At 38.7% G+C, this 18,005-nt stretch overlaps 1 protein-coding gene across 1 annotated transcript in view; it reads right to left on the bottom strand.

Moving 5' to 3' along the window:
- The window catches only part of DTNBP1 (dystrobrevin binding protein 1), a 61,714-nt gene extending 46,167 nt beyond the window's left edge, over positions 1-15,547 (bottom strand). The window contains exons 1-6 of the mRNA XM_056483729.1: positions 15,388-15,547; positions 12,152-12,202; positions 9,207-9,257; positions 8,398-8,458; positions 6,763-6,895; positions 121-253 (exon numbers count right to left, since the gene is read on the bottom strand). Coding sequence (XP_056339704.1) covers positions 121-253; positions 6,763-6,895; positions 8,398-8,458; positions 9,207-9,257; positions 12,152-12,202; positions 15,388-15,443 — 485 coding nt within the window. The 5' untranslated portion in view covers positions 15,444-15,547. The remainder of the gene's footprint in view (positions 1-120; positions 254-6,762; positions 6,896-8,397; positions 8,459-9,206; positions 9,258-12,151; positions 12,203-15,387) is intronic.
- Between the last annotated feature and the right edge of the window lie 2,458 nt (positions 15,548-18,005).

Raw genomic sequence — 18,005 nt, 5'->3', positions numbered from 1 at the left:
CAAAGATTATTGTTTCTTTAGAAGATGAAAATAAAAGGGATTATATTCTATATGGGGGGGTTAATTTAAAAAGGCTTATATTGTATGCTAATTTATATTTATAACAATTATTTTATTTACCTTTTCGTTTTCTTGTAGTTTTCCAGCTGTAATGTCTGCATACATTTGTATCTTTCCAATTCACACTGCTCACATAATTCCTCAAGACACAACAGATGATTCTCCATTTCCTCAAAGTTTGCCTCTAGCTGGGCTGTAAGAAAGATTTGTATGAATATCAAACTGGGCCAACAGACAGCTCACCTGAACACAAACAGGACTTCAAAAAGGTAAATAATCAACATGGTGATAATTACACACATACAAATGGCTCCAAAAGATAAACAAATCTCAGCCCAAATCCACAGTAAAGAGTGGCAGCAGAGTCACGTTAAAGGGAGATCTATCTGAGGTTCCCTTGTAGTAAGATGCTGAACCACTCTATTTGTCTCAGCATCGTGGTGTCACAGGCTCCTGGCCTGTATTTGAGGAGGAGAAGCATTCAGGACTCATACTTTTCCCTCTTGAGCAGATTGTCAGTTTAGCACTTCCTACACAGTACCAACCCAAGAAATAAAGCTGGGCTGGCCAAAGCCAGGTCAAATCTTCATTTATTCAAATGAAGCGAAAATTAGCACTTCCTACACAGTACCAACCCAAGAAATAAAGCTGGGCTGGCCAAAGCCAGGTCAAATCTTCATTTATTCAAATGAAGCGAAAATAAAGCATACAGGGAGAATTTTAACTTTCACATGATGCCACGGCAGTATAAAAGAACATATATTTATGTCTCTGAAGACAGACTGTTTACTGAGAGCTAAATATAGATTTACTTATTTTACATACATATGTAAATCTTATGATTAAATCTACCTATTTTACATTTACATCTCTTAATCTTGTCTTTAAACATAATTGCTCAGTCTCAACTTCAAACAGATCTTGTCTATGACATGTCCTGAGAAAACTGATTTCATCTCCTAGCTCACATTGCTTTGAGTAGAAATTGGAACTAGACAATTCCCGAGGGCCCTCCTCATCTGAATTAAACCATGTGAACCTTGTATCAAAGGATCACTCCCCCTGACAGTGATTAATGCTAAATTTCATGTATCTCCTCAGGATTCCACAGTGGAAAAACTATTTTCCCAAAGCCTAACCAGCTGGTCACTCTGGGATGAAATGGTGTAAATTACAGGAATATTATTCATCTTTTTGCCAGGACTTCTCCTACACCAGAGGGAAGGTAAATTGCAGGAACAAGAACAATGCACATTTTTAGAAACAAATAGCAGCCAGAGCTGATGTATTTCAGATGCTCAAAAGAAGGAAACACTAAGCTGAAGGCATCAGTCAAATCCTTCATTCTGGCTTGGCCATTCTACTTGAAGCCTATGTTGGACAATACATAATTTCAACTTCCTTAGCCCTTGCTCCATTATAAATAGCCATCCTTGTGGTTCCCCTGAAAAAGCAAAAGTTAAGACTTCACAAGCAAATTTGCCAGGATGCATATTCATATGATTGACTTCACTTAACATCATTTTTTTAGTCCCTAAAAAGGAAGATCCACAACAGTAGGAAAGGGCAACACGAATCAAATAATCAGCAAATATTTCCCTGAATTATTTTTCTGTATATAGATCACTGGGGGGGGGTAGGGACTGGGAAAAAAAAAAACAAAACAAAAAAAAAAGGCAGTTGGCAAATACGAAGAAAGAAGTTTGAGGGAAGAATTGTTTTCAGTTCTACATATTGTGATGTGAAATATTCATTGTTTACCACATACTTAATTTTCTTTCACAAAACCCAGATGTATTCAAAGCGTAATATCATGATTACAATTATGATTGGTAGGCCCTTTCTCTTTAAGAAATGGACTTCTCTGAGTGCATTAAAATCCAAATACCTGCATTGTGCTAACTTGCTTTTCAGAATAATTGCTCCCTTATTAATCTGCAAAATTCTCAAACACAGCAGGGCTGAAGATAATTTACTAAGGTACTATCAACCACTGTTTTTTCCACTTAAAAACTCCCACCACCACCTGCTAAGCTGTATTTGCTGTTGAAATTATATTAAAAAAAAAAACAACAAAGGACAGGAAAATAAAGAGGCTGAAGAAAAGTGAATTCTAGAGACCAACTAATTCCTAGCACTTGCATTTGAGCAGCCTCTAGTGGGAATTGCAGAAAACACTGTGCTCCTGAAGAACAGGAATGGACACTAGAGATCTCTCCAGGAGGCAACAATCCTGCTTTACTGCAGAGGTTTCAGAAGTTTTTTTTCCTTTCTGAAGTGAAAAAAAAATTGCTTTTCACAAAAAAAAAGTTGAAGACAAGCTCCATTGCAGCAGCACCAGCTACAGCTGAGAACTAACACCTCTCTTACCCAAAAGAGAATACATGCACTCTGCATAAAAAGGCAGTGCCAGACAAAACTACAGATTTAATCCATTTGAAACTCAGGCTGTAAAAAACTCCATGTCCTATAAACCTTTTTCAGATTTTAAAAAACATATTTACCATTAGATTAGGAATTTTCATGTATAACAATATGTCTCACTTGGTAGAAACAGTATCTTTTATTAGATAGATGAAAAAACCCCTGTTCTTTGGGTCACATCACTCCAATTAGAGCAGTCTGGGCTGTATTACTTACATTACCACAAGTATAACAACATTATTTGAAACTTTATTTCGTATTTTTAATTCTTTTGAAGTATGGTTAAAGTTTGGTCAGATGACATTGCACTGCATTATCTTCCATTAGCATACACTGTTTTCCTTTTCAGCTATCAGGTATCAAAGTACTTACCTAGAAGTCAACAACCACAGATTATTTTACCCAGAAAATACTTTCTTTCTAAAGTGTACCTCTTTTAAATTTACCACATAATTTTTCTAACTGAAACCTATGTTATCTGTAGTTCTGTACGAGTACAAAAATTTGTTAGAACAGCTAAATCACAGCTGTATGTCCGAAAATAGGTTTCCACTAACTTTAGATGTAGCTTTCGTGCACTGTCTCAGCCACTCAAACAACAGAAACCATGTAGAAGTATTAAAGGCATATCTACAAAGCTCATTTTTTTATGACTAAAAGGCAAAAAGGCAAAAAGTCCAAAAGCTGAAAGGATAGAAGCAATTACATCAAAGATGTTCCCCTCTACCTCTAGGCCACATAGAGGCAGAGATTACTAAAAGCTTAAAATGAGCAGTGAAAGACATATATGGACAGGAAGACTTCAATTCAGCAGCAACAAAAAAAAAAAAAAAAAAAAAAGAAAGAAAAGGAAAAACTTTATATAATTACAGTTTTACTAGTGCTAAATTTTTATCTGTTTTTACAGAAAGAATCTTAAACCCAGCTAGTATTATACCACTTACACGAAGTTAAAGCAGCTTCTTTGCTGAAACACATCAATTACACTAGGATCCTTTTCCTTGTGTGTTCAATCCTCAGACACTTCCAAGTTTACAGCACCAAATTGTATGCCTTTTATACATATATATCTCTACCTAATACAACAACTCCCTCTGCTGAGGAGTTGTGCCCTGGAGCCTATGGAGAAAAATTCCCTGTTGAACATAGCTGTCTTCACACAATATTATTCAAATTCCCTGGTTTTACATTAATCTTCCCAACATATTCCTTTATTTTCTCAGTAAAAGATATATGCAAATTCTGAAAAAAATAGACGGAATTTTGCAAAGCTAGAGAATGGCAACTTCCATACTTGATACACAATCCGAAGTAAAAAAGACTGACCTTTTACTCAAGATATAAACAAAGATACTTCCCCAAAGCAGTGCAAAAGATTCTGTTTCCCCAATGAATTTTCACACCTATCTAGCCCTCACTTTAAAAAAAAACCCTAAAGACTAAGAGGCAAAGGCTTTTAACTCTGTGACTACATCCCTAGCCTTATTTTCTTCCCAGTCCCACCAGTTAAACATTTTCAACCTATGTTGGAACTGTCATCTATGTACAAGATCAGTCTTCCTGAAACCACTATCAAGTTAATTCTTAACATTGGATTTGAAAAAAAAAAAAAAAAAAAAAAAGGAAGAAGGGAGAAAAACTGGATTTGGATCAATGTTTGTGCGTATTAATCTGCTGAAATCAAAACAGGCGTTTGAGCAAAATGCCACTGCTCAAACATGAAAACACATTTCATACTAAGTATGCCAAATATCAGCAACCAGATATTTTCTACAACATCTCAAATAAAAACTGGCTTAAGTGATGATTCCAATTCCATACTTTGAAAGGTCAGTAATGTTCCTTTTCACTTTTACATGAAACTAATTTTTTCTTCAAAGTTCTCAGTAGCAGCTACAAGACGTTGCATAATACAATAAATTTATCAAATGAAGACACAGACTTTCTACTTCAAGTGAGGGATGACTGATAATGTGAATACCTAAGCTAAAGAACTTTATAAAATTGTTAATGAGAACGTGTCTTGTAATACATAGCAAAAGCTGAAGAATCTGTACACGAGTTATACCAATTTTAAATAGGTCACTAAAAAGGTTCATTTCCATTATCTGAAATTTCTTTTACCAAAAGGAGCCGGGGTCCCCTATCTACTTTCCAAATTAAAGCATTAATAGATTTATTACAAGCATATCATGTCAGAAGAAACAACTGTTTTGTTGAAATGATGAAGGTTAGTCAAATTACATCTTGGGTGCATAACCCAGCACTTTGTGATTCTGCTTTCACTTTTTTTTTTTTTTTTCCCCCACAGAATGTTTCACTCATATTGAAAATTTACAGTCAGAGTAATAGTCCGACTCTTGGAAAACTGAATACATTTTATATTTATATGAAACAGTTAGTTAAGAGTTATAAAGACTAAAAACAGTGAGCAGAATATTGCAGTCAATTTCTGTTAAATCACCTACAGAAGGCTAGATGTTGAATTTGGTAAAAATTACATCTATCTCTTCAAATAGACTCCATAAAAAATATTAGAAGAAAAAATAAAACCCAAAAAAAATTTTAAAATCCTCACAGTTGCTAGGAGGAACTAATAAGAAACTTTAGATAAATCACTTAAAATTTGACACAAAGGGTAAAGCTAGAAGGTTTGCTTCAAATCTCAGAACCTTAGCAGTATACTTCAAAATTCATTAGCTTCCCTGAGCAGGCTGCTGAATGCTTCCTTAAACCCTACTTTTGCAGTGTCAAAAATATCTAGAGACATCTCTCTCCAAGAAATTATACAATTGGAGTAAGATTAATTCTAGTTCATAAAACTGTATTAGGAATCAGAAAAGTAGCCCCGATTCATCAGGATTTACATAATTTACAGTTATGAACTATAAAGGCAATTCCATTAGCTTTTTATTATATTGTTTATCTTTGATCTACCAGTGGACTGCATGATAATATGAAACCTAGTATTTTAATAAATCATTATTTGAACTTACATTTCCTTAGAAATTTTTTTTTCAAACAGTCAATATTAACTGGTTAGCACAGATGATAAAGCCTTATCAAACAAGATTGTATAAGAAAATTGCAATAAAATAGAATAGATTCCTTGGTTCAGAAATAAATAGCAAAGTTATTACCAGCCTACCTAGAAACAAAAGCTGATTTATGCACGTCCACTGACCATAGCAGAATGAGAAATGAGCCCTTGAAGAGAGAAAGGAACCCTCCCTTTCTTCCCATCATGTCAGTACACAAATCCAGCCCACCCCACAAAAAAACAGAGCTGCAATCACATGAGGAATTTCTGCATGCTTCCCAGCTGCTGCAAGAAACAGGAGTGCAGGCACACTCCCTGGGGAACTTAGCTACCTAAAATCCATGGGCAGACAGCAGTTTTTCAAAGCTTTAATTTGATGCACCCCATACAGATTTTCATGGAAGCATCAAGAGACATACTGTGGACAGACAGGGCTACTGCTTGTCAAATGCTGCCTGCCCATTTCAAGGTTCAGCTATAGTAGAAATTTTCAGAGACTAAGAGTCCCCAACTTTTTTTTCCTAATTAATTTTCAACAGTGGATCAACAGCTTTGTATGAGAGATTCCAGAATTAGTCCACCAAAGCATTCATCTTTTCATCTTTTAAATAAACAGGTTAACCTTTGGTAAAGTTTTAAAAATTGCAACCCACCTAACAAACATGAGGTGTTTGCTAACCTTAATAGGCAGCATTAATATTCACCTATAGAAAAGCTGGGTATCACTTCAGAATATCTTAACCCTGCACATTCATTCAATCTATGAAAGTTACCTTTGGAACCAACAAAAACCAACCATTCAAAACCAAAGGTTTCTGCCTTGAAAATGTCCCTAGCCAGGTAAATTTCCCCCATCCCATTCCAAATTTTAAGTTTAAACATTATTCTGTAAAATTACACAGACTCCAAAAGAAGCAGCTATATACATGAGTGTTCATACTATCAAAAATATTAACAATTTAACAAGACTTCAAGAACAGCATTTTTTACCTGTTCAAACATTTGTTTGTTTGGTTTTTTTTCAAATAAGAACACATACAAAATTTTAGCTGGTGGGAGAGCAACCACTGCTACTTGTTATCTTTTTTAAAAAATTGTTTACGTACTATGGTTTTACCATAGTAAAGCAAAGCACAGAAAGCAAAATTAAATTTCCTAATCACAATGTTCACAGCAGCTGAACTCCAGTCTAGTCCTCTGTACTGATCTGAATGCTTGTTATGTCTGTAAGAACTTACCTAGGCTTGCTGTGAGGCATTCCAGATCTGCTAAAAATCCCGGTATTTGCTGAAGCTGATCCTGCAGTTCCACCAGACTGTTCCTCTTCTTCTCCCAATGTGCAGAAAGCATCACAACTTCACTATCGACCAGCTGCAACAAATAGGTCTTTAACTGCAAATTTATGTACCTGTTTATGATCATCTTGACTCATTTTTATAATTAATACATCTGGAAGCATAAGGTCAGCACAGCAACCTCACAGCACTGCCACTTGTGTACTCCTCAAGTAAATATGCAACATGCTCAAAAAAATCCCCTGCACTATGAATATTTATATCAAAATGCACTGAACAAAATATGACAAAAATTTATTTCTCAATATACTAATCAATGCAGGAAGTATTTTATGGATGCTAAAATCTGTAAACAAGATGTACCTGAACTTTTGGCAGCAGTGTTGCACTGGTGCACAATAACAACATTGCAGTGCTGTGATTTTAGATCAATAGTTTATTGTTGCCAGTCATACCAATTTCATCTAAACAATAAAAATGAGAATTCTGCACATGCAAAGTCGTCTAGAAAATAAAGTAAAAGGAATGACACTTCTAAAAAAGTTGCCTTTGTAACCTTATTGCTCTTCTGCTTTTGTGATAAACTGCCATAGTGCCAAGTGTTTATGAACACATTTCCACATTAGTTCAATTCTTGTTGTTTCATTCTACCTAACTTTTATTATAGAGTAAGATAAGAAAACGATACACTGCTTCAAAATTTGTTTATAGGTTTGATGAAAAACACCAGGATCAAGAGATCCTAGGTAAAAAATGTTTCCCTTATATATAATTGAGATGATTCAATTGTTTCCCTGCTCTTAATTCCATTACCTGTTTTTCCTCTTGCACACAACTACAGTCCATGGCTGTATCCGCACCCTGAATTCCTGAATTTTTATAGTCTTTACATGAAGAAACTGAAAAAGTCTGAGCAATGGGCAAAGAAGCTCTCAAATTTACAATTCTAGCCACTTTGGATCAATTCTTTTAAAAGAACAATTTCTATATTTTGCAAATTCCTCCAGCTACCTATCTCTGTTAAAAAAAAAACAACAACTTTGAAACTGAAAGTCTGGTGCTGAGTAATGCATTGGTAACACTTACTGGAAGTTTCTTTTCCCTTCATTCCACAAATAAACCACGCAATTTGTCACTTTGCTTCCAAGGCAGGAATAGCAAATGAAATTACAAGAAAGCACATACACATCCCAAATCTTTTAGCTGGGCAAGCCAACCTTGCTGTCTCTTGTGCACTAGAGTGGGCAGCAGTGTCAGCTGCACAGCCCTGCCCTGATATAACACAAAAGTGCCTCAAGCCCAAATACATTCTGTACTTTCCCAGCCACCCCCCTCTATTTTTAAAGAGCTACAACAGTAACATACATCATCTTTGCAACTGTTTACATTGAATCATATAATTTGTTATTTCACATTTGCATCACATTGCTGTTTACATTATGATAAGAGTGAACAAGGCTGTGTGGGTGTTTACCTAGGGGTCAAGGTTAACCCTGTAAGCTGGTACTAAAAATTTTAGTTTAAAATCCTTTACACATTTTAAAATATTTCGTGCACGGCATTGTTATTTTTTCTTACCTCTCCAGCTTTGGCACAATCTTTGGCTCCTTTATGAAGGGCAGCCCAAGCATCTTCATATCTGAAGAGAACAAAAATTACTGTTCTTACTGCACTCTCCTTACAACAGAATTAATGGATGTCACTGTGCTTATATTTACAGGTACTACCAGAAATTATAGCTTAAAGAGCTGTGTAATTCTTTCCAGTACTTACTGTTCTGCCAAAGCAAATATGCAGTGAGAAATAATGTCTTTTAAAGAAAAAGTAGTTCCTTTTTTTAACCTGCTAACTGACATTAAAAGCTAAATGGACTCAGCAATAATTACAAGACAACTCACCACCTTAAACATCATTGGAACTCAATTAAGGAAATGAAAAAAAATAATATTGTAATCATACATATATCCCTTCCAAATAAAAAAAAAAAAAATCAACAAAAAAAACCCCAAAAAACAACCAAAGGAAAAAAAAAACCAAAAAAACCAAAAACTTTGAAAGAAATTATATCAAATATGTCTAAGTTATGAAACCACAGATTGGGGCCCAGTGCTGGCCTCCTTCGCCCTTCAGCATTATGACATGAACTAAAGTCATCTTTCAAATGTGGCTTTTCCTCCAGAACTTCAGTTTCATTAACAGGACAGCACTTTAGGACTGGGCAAGCTTTAAACACATTTATCATTTGGTAACCACTCCCACTAAGTGCAGAACAACCAAAATGCTACTAGCAACACTTTGATTTTCTTCTCTAATTTCTTTTTTAAGAAATTAGATTTTTTAAATCTAATACAGGAAGCAAACGCTAATAAAGAAAAGGAAGGTCATACCTGCTTAGTAATTCCAGTCCAGCAGAAAATTCTGGCAAACACTGAGCAGTTCTATAAAACAAATTGCAAATGTACAAAATTGTTAAAGAATAGAAGGCTGGTATAAAAATGTGGGCACACATATCTGCACTTGACAGATATGCTGAGCATAGAAATGTTTCCTCCTATTCCTACTTTCACAAACATTTTGCCAATTTTGGTTTAAAATTAATTACATGGTGTATCTTACAAGATTGTTCCAAAGCTAGGATTGCTTTTTTCCCTTGTTGTTTAATGATAGCCTATTCTTACCACTTTTCAACCATGTCCATTAAAAACAAGTTTTATTAAATAATTTCTAAGCACCATTAAAAAAGATACAGGATGAACATCATTTTAACCTGAAAAAAGGGCACAGAATTATTCTGAAAAAAAAAACTACTACACAAGTTCATGTGCCTCAATACAGATATTGCACTTGAATATATTCTACACTAAAAATAAATACTAAAGAACCTTTGCCAGTTTAATGTTCTAATGATCTCCTATCCTATGCATACACTTCCGTTATTAACAGCATGAAGTGTAAAGACATCTTACAATAAGTAATAGAAAATTAACAATACAGTACTTCTAAGGATGTGAAGATCTTGGTGTCATCCAAAATTTTTCTCTTAGAAGACCATCCAAATAGACTGTTCTGCACTTTGAATGGGGAAAAAAAAACCAAAAAAAAAAGTCTACCATAAATTAATCCTTCTTGTCCTTAAGGCAAGGGAAAAGTGACAGAGTCAGTGAGGTGGAAAGGGACCACAGGAAGTTTCTATTGCAATCCCCTGTTAAAATCAGCTATGAGATCAAAGCAGCTTCCTCAGGAAGACTTTCTCAGCTTTTCCTGTCTGATCATCTCTTGTTTCAACTTAAGCCTATCACCTTTTGTGTTCCCACTATACACCAGCTTCCCCAGTAACCACTTCACAAATGGACAGGCTGCTGCTAGGCAGAAATCACCTGTCCTCCAGGTTGAATAACACAGTCTTTCCTCATACACAGAGCTCCTGCCACAACCATTCTGATGGCTGCACTAAATCACTCCAGAATATTAACACCTTTCTCAAACAGGGGAGAATCACCTTCCTCAATCCCTCCATCTGGGTATTGTCTGCAGCCCCATTAGCTGTTGGCCTTTCCTGCTGCAAGGCATTGGGAATGCAGGCTCACATTCAGCCTGCTGTCTGCCCAGAACTCCAGCGTCTTTTTAGCAGAGCTACATCCCAGATAATCTGTCAGCCCCAGTCTGCATTGTTTCAGGGGGTACTTTCTTCCCAGGGAAACATGGAATTTGTACCTCTTGATTTTCATGAGATACCTCAAAGCACATACAGTCTATGGGCTTTTATGGATTGGGTATCTTCAATTTATCTTCATCACTACTCATCAGTCTCCTTGACCCTTTTCACTAAGCAAAAGGCACTGAAGCCACGAAAGCATTAAATAACTCAACAACCTCTATATTTGCTGTAATTCACCCCATTCATCACCAATCCCATGTTTTCTTTCAGCCTTTTATTACAAATGCAGGGCTAGCGGCTCTTCTTGTCCTTGACATCTCTTGTAAATGCCATTTCCAGGTGAGCTCTGGCTTTCCTAAGGCTATTTCCAGCATGCCAAAGAGGTTATGAAGAGGCATCAAGAGGTTATCCTTGACACCATCCCAGGGCACTTCTTGATTGCATACTGATGGGCGGTCTTTTCAGGAGCTGGAAGCTAAAGGCCACCACAAGAATGGGGGTTTAATGATACAGAGGATTCCTCAAGCTGTTTGGAGAAAATATCATTCTCTCCCTGGTCAGAGGATCAGTGACAAACTCCCACTGCAACACCACCCTTACTGGCCCCTCCTTAGCTCCCACCCACATGCCCTCAGCCATCCTTACAACAAAGCTAAGCTGTGTTTGTCCCTGACCTTTATCAGCAAAACAGAAGCCACCTCAGCATTCCCCTGCTTCAGATGCTCCAATTGGTTCACCCGGTGCTTTTCACAAAAAGCAATGGATATTCATAACAGCACTCCAGAAGAACCAAAATATTATGGACTGGAAACAAACAAAAGGCAGTTGCCTAAAATACTTTCACTCAGACCTTCACCCATTCTTAGTTTAGCCTCCATGCCTTGTCCATACAACTGGTCCTCCATTAAAAAAAAAAAAATATATCCAAAATATCAATATTCAGAACTTATTTTCAGTTTATTTCAGATGCTTTATTTTTAGCACTTGGCTTGTTTTAAAACTAATTTGTGTCTAAAAAGTATATTTTAATAAGAACATGCTTTACACTAAAGGATATCTGAGCTCAATTTAAGAAGTAACTCTCAGAGATGACATTTACAGACATCAACTCGTCTTTCCCTTATTTTTACACAGTCTGAAAAAATAAGCAGAGAACTAAAATGCAGAGGACTGAAAAAAAAAAAAAACCAAAACAATGTAAGAAAAATACCCAAACCAGCACAATTCTCAAAACTTCTTGAAACGGAAAACTGAACTATTTCATTACACATGTATTTTCCACAATAAAAAGGCTCCTATTTCTGCTTTTCCACTAAAAAAAAACTCGAGTTGTAATTTTAGGACATGAGATTCACAGAGATTGTAAACAATTACATTTCAGTGTACTGCAACCTGAATCTTCTATGAGGTACTCTAATAACACTGCATATTCATTTAATTTAAATAGTAATTTATAAACTGATTGACAATCATTAGAAATTATTTAGGCCTATCAATGAAGGCTGTATTAAGCAAAGCATGTGCTTTGGTTAAGCTTCTCTGTTGTCAAAATAGTATTCTGTAAAATTACATGCAAATGTTCTTGCAATTGGCTCATATGCATGAGTTACTTCAAACTTTTCCTTAACAAGAATATCTTATATTAATGCTATATATTAGAACATTCAGAAGTACCTTTGTCTGCTTTTCTTTGCATCTCTTGATTTGTCACCCAAAGTCTTCAACCTATGAATCAAAACACAAATCCATCAGACATTTACACACCAAAAACAGAGAACAAATTGTTTGAACACAAAATGTGTTAATTCCAGTCTATTACAGCTAATTTTGTTTCAGCTTTTTTCACAAACAGATTGAATTTCACTTAGTTTTGTGGAGACCCTTACATGAATTTATTTCCACTGACACTGCTGCTAAGTCTTGTGATTTTTTTGTAGAAGTGCATCAGGCATTTTGGTATGAAATTTTTTTTTAATGGGAGTTGTGTATACAAGCCATCCATCTCTTGATACAGTTTCCTTACCAGACAGGAATTAAAGACCTACATAGAAATAACCAATCCAGCCCTGAGGAATACCTTTTTCAGGAAGGATCTCATAACAAGGAAAAGCATCACAGTCACACATACACGTGTACCACTTGCCATAAGTCTGCCAACACAAAACCAGCACAAGAACAAATTTTCTTCTGCCAGCCTTCAGAACCTCCAGCAGCATCATCACAGTGCTACTGTGCGTATCTGAGGCTTGTTTCACACATATGGTCCATTTCAAACTGACTGGTGTCTTGCTCCTCAAAAGCAAAATAAAATCCAAAACCCTCCAAACCAACCAAACAACCCTCCCCCTCAACTCTTTCCACTCTTTTTCAGACAACCTGTGTATGCTAGTCAGGTTGACCCAGTGCAGTGGAAACCAAACCTGCTGGCTATTCCCTGACCACCCAGGCAATGGCTATCTTCAGTTTCTATGCCCTTTGTGGTCACAGTCCTGAACAGTAAAAGTGAGGAATAAATGACAAAGACATAAGATAGATGGAAATTAACTACAAGAGCCAAAGATATCCTCCAGACATGACAGAGAGATTTGAAATCCTGAGTGACTCACAAACTAAGAAACAACCTAATATACTGACAGATATTCAGGCTGCTTTGAGGGGTAGTCAAATCACTCCCCCAGTTTTGACCACTACTTTCCAGGAACTCAAAGAAACATCAAAACTCTACAGCACACCAGGTGGCTGACAATTTGAGAAAAGACATGCTAAGGCAGGTCTCCACTCCCTCTGAGAGAGCTGTTTGTAACAGCCAAGCAGAAACAAACACAGCACTGAGGAAGAAGCCCACTGCTGAAGGAAGCTGTGCAATTCTCCCTTCTCCACTGCCATGCTCCCCAGTACACAGCCCAGCCTAAAACAGCAGGGCTCTTCTGCTCCATTTGGTTGTTTTTTCTCCTCCTGCAAAAGCTTGCTAACAGGTGAATGGGTCAAAATTTAGATCCCTTGCTCACAGGATACACAGAATTAGACAGCTGACACAAGTGAGCAAGGAAGGAAGCCACAGAAATGGCTAATAACTTGAAACTGATCTCTTTAAACCACACAACCCAGATTTAATCTTCTTCAGCAATACATACATGTTCCCATACTCCTTGGGAAGTGATATTTTCTTAAAAGCCCTGGAAAACCTTCCCCCTCACAATTTCATGAAATTCAACTTGTTCTACTTTGCAAGCATTTATGTGTAGTTAACAAGTTGGCCACAACTTGACACCAGAAATACTTCCTTTGGGTTTTGAGAATTAGACAATTTTAAGCTAAAGTCTCAAAATCACAAAACTACTTCTATTACCACTTTGGTAGGGTGCAGAACACAGTAATCCAGAACACCAAGATATTATGTTGCAAGGAAGGAAGAGGGGGCTAACCAAGTCAACCTGTGTTCTGGCTACATGGGGACAATAAAGGAAAAAAAAAAAAAAAAAAAAAAAAAGATGTCTTCCACAGTCTCTGCCATTGTGGTTCTGAGATACAGGCTCCCGATGGCCAAAAAAAAAAAATCCCAGATTACACTGCAGATGAAAATACCACTTAAAGACAGGAAACCGGAAGAAGGGCACATTAATGGAGCTGCCAAAACACAAAGATGGACATTATGAAATCAGGGACTGTTCTCAGAACAAAATATTGCAACACCAGGAAGAAAGCAAAATACATGGAAATATACTGCCTCCAATGCAATAAATACTGAAAACACAAAGTTAAATGACCATCAGATCTGGCATGTTATGACCTTTCTGTTGTCCTCTTTCACCATGTGAAAAAACCCCTTTTCAAAGGAGCCTTACACTGTACTGAGATATCAACTCCTCTGAGAAGCAAAAGAGAAAGTCACACAGAAATAAAACAATGATTTTGTTTGTATTTTTAAGACAGTTTAATATTCAGTTGCTGTTTGGTAAAATGAGACAGATATGTACTTATTTTAAGTTTCAGAGGAACACAGACATTCCTCACTATATATAAAAATTCACCATAAGGGAATTATAAGGTAGCCTTAACATTGCCAAAGACCACACAGTTTTTAAAAGTAATTGATTACAACACGATACTCCCCTGGGGCTCATAATGAGCCAACAGCTCTGCAGCACAGGCATGACCTTGTCCTCCGGCCACTCACTGACTTCCAGTGACACTCACTCGGGCCACCTGCTTGTACTAAAAACAGCATCGACACGGGGCCTACCCAAACAAACCTTCCGAGGCAACGCAGGAAGAATATCCTTCTAATTTTTAGTGCAAGCGTGGGGCTGTTCCTCCCGCTTATCCTGCGCTTCTTTTCCCCAAGTGACAGCAACTCATCTTCCAAGGAAAACCAAGTTTCTCCACACGCCAAGCGGCGCCCAGAAATGCTCTTTAGGGGATTACACTGATCCATGAAACCCTGAAGGTCGGTAACTTCATTAAAAATTCAAGCGCGTTAATTGACCCCGTTCACATCTCCTCTCACAACAGCGGTCTGTCTGTCCCTGTCTCTCTCCTGTCTCTCCTTCCCCTGACCGCAGCCGCTTCCCGGGCACCGCGGCTCCTCCTCCCGCTGCCCAGAGCGGCCCCGGCAGCGCAGGGCTCGCCAGCCCGCCATCAGCCGCCCAGCCCAGGGGGAGCACAGGGGATCGGGACCCTGGAGCCGCGATCCCAGCCCGTCCCCGCACTCAGGAGGACACCCCGGCTGACAGAGCAGCCAGGACAGCGGCTCCCATCCGCGCAATCTCCTCCTCTTCCTCCCTCCCTGTGCCAGTCCCCGCCTCCCCGGCCCCCGGTCACCTGCTTTCCCCCCTGCCCCGGCCGGCTGCGGGACGCGGGCCGCTCTCCCGCTCCCCCCGCAGCCCCGCGGTGCCCTAGGCGATACCCACCCGGCGGTGAGGTCCTGCTGGACGCTCAGCAGCCGCTCCCGCAGCGTCTCCAGCATCTTCCCGGCCCTTCCCGGCTGCGAAGGCCAGCGCCGAGGGCGGGGCGCGGGCGGGGCTCGGCTGAGCTCCCGCCTCCGGTGCCACCTCCCCTCAGCCCGCCCCGTCCTTTCCGCCCCTCCCGGCTCCCCGGGCGGCCTCAGCGGTTATTTTAAAGGCCACAGGAAAGCCCCTTAGCAGGTTGGAACCCTCACCAGAGTGATTTTGACTTCAGCGATGGTAGCATAGGAGTCACCTCCTTAGCGATACAAAGCTGAGCAAGGGCCTGGAGCATCTCTTTTGCGAGGAAAGGCTGAGGGAAGGAGTTGGGCCTGTGCAGCCTTGAAAAGAGGGACCATATAAATATCTGTAAGAGTCTGAAGGGAGGCTGCCAAGAGGATGTAACCAGGCTCTTCTTGGAGTTGCCAAGCAATAGGACGAGGCAACAGGCATAAACTGATGCCGAGAAAGTTCCACAGAATATGAGGAAAAACTTGACTGTGCGGATGGCCAAGCGCTAAAACAGGTTGCCCAGAGAGGTTGTGGTTTCCCTATTTGGAGATATTCAAGATCCATCTGGATGCAATCCTGTGCCGTGTGCTCTGGGGTGACCCTGCTCGAGCAGGCAGGCTGGACCAGGTGACCCACTGTGGTCCCTTCCAACCTGACCTATCCTGTGAACTCAGGGAATCGGGCTCTGTGATAAAATCTTAAAAGTACGGAAGGCAAAACTTCCTGCTGGGTGTCCCTGGGGTTATCAGGTTGTTGGAGTAAGAGATGGATGATAATTTTTCAAAGTCCTTGCAAAGCAGGGAGTTGAATTGTTTGTCTATGTGTCCCACCACAGTTTACTTTGGAGACAGCTGGACTTTTCTACATACTAGCGATTCTTACAAACAATGACCTAAAAGAAAAGACGCAGACCTTGTTATTTACAAATAGTAAATAACACAGTGAAAAGTTTAAATTACATTTCTAAGTACTGTCTGCTCAAATAAGAACCATTAGGATCATTCAGCAAATCTTTAGACAGTTTAAGTGGAATCAAGACCTTTTCAGAACAATTTGCCAGTCTTTCTGGATGGCCATATTTAGTTACAGTAACAGGAAGAAAGTCTCACACCTTGTGTGTTTTCAGTTAATGTTTGAGTGACAGGACCTAGCATTTAGGTGGATCTGGTGACGCGGTTACACTGTGTCTTTTTCCTAATTACTTATGATCAGACAAAGTATCACATCATGGATGGAGAAGGATACAAAGAGGCTCTTTCAGTCTCAGTTTATTTCAGGGCGATGGCGTGGCCAGAAAGAGGCCGAGCTTCTCCCCTAACCAGGTATTCAGGAGAAGGGAATGGGAGTGGCTTTTGGCTAGCTGCCAATGGGATGAGGACACAGAGGGACTAGGAACAGCATACCGACCCCCGGTGGGTACAAGGACACAGGGGAAGGTCACAGGACCGGAAAGGAAGACAGGGACTGGGGTTTGCAGGAAGGAGGTTACAGGGTATCCTGATTTCAGTTCTTATACCTCATATACCGAATTACAACAATCTGGGAAAACTTAGACTTCCATTTTATTGAGATTTCAACTTTTAGAAAAAGCTGAAATTTCAAAGCCAACACGTTTTTTTTTCTAACCAATTCAATTTTGGTTGAAAGTTCCAAAAATATGAAGAAAAGAGCATTGAAATAATTTGTTACAAGGAGAATGTATGCAGAGGGCAACTGCTGGATGTGTCATTTGATACTGGAGAAGTATATTCAGGATGGTTAGAGGTACTTTGAATCAACTGGAAAATTGACACCATCACAATCCCAACACACCTTGTGTGCTTTTAGAAGAATATATATGATTGTTTCTGATTTGGCATATGGAAAAAAAACTATTGCTCTGTAGCATAAAGACAAATTAAAAGCTAAATGCCTGCTAAAAGAAAAATGGTTGGTTGATATTCCAAACTCTGAAATTGATGTAGCTTGCCTTATCTTGAGGTCAGAAACACAACTTTCATGGCAGACTGCACATAAAGTTCTGTAAATAAATGTATGACATTTAGAAGGTATTTCTCTCGTGCTTGACCTAACAACGATATCTGAAAATAGAGACTTCCCACTTGCCTGGGTAGTTAATTCTTCAGACAAGGAGGGGAAGGCCTTGAATCAAGGGTTTTCTGATGTACTCACAGACATGCAGTACAAATGCTGACAAAAGCTGTGCAATCTGGCCTTATGAAATATATGAAGTTACAGGAATTAAAGTGTTCAGAAGACAAGGCAGGCATTTTACCCTTTGATTTTTAGCTTTCCTTTGAGAAATCATATTAATTTCTTCAGTGTTACATATTTTCAGTTTTCTTGTGAATGGTGTTTGTCAGTGGTGGCCCTGCTAATTCGCAGTGAATAAGCACTTTTAGACTCCATTGCCTCTTTTACAGTTAGAAAAACTGTTCATAAACTGCTGTACAGTTTTGTTTCTCATGTCTGTGTAGATTTTGGGAGAAGAAATGTGTTAAGATAATATTAACAGTCACTAATTCTAGAAGTACAAGACTGGAAGAAACTTCTAAAAGTACGTGCCCTGCTCA

The sequence above is a fragment of the Oenanthe melanoleuca genome, chromosome 2, assembly GCF_029582105.1.
Source record: "Oenanthe melanoleuca isolate GR-GAL-2019-014 chromosome 2, OMel1.0, whole genome shotgun sequence".
In the NCBI taxonomy this organism is placed as follows: domain Eukaryota; kingdom Metazoa; phylum Chordata; class Aves; order Passeriformes; family Muscicapidae; genus Oenanthe; species Oenanthe melanoleuca.
This window is presented reverse-complemented; position numbering and strand designations above follow the sequence as displayed.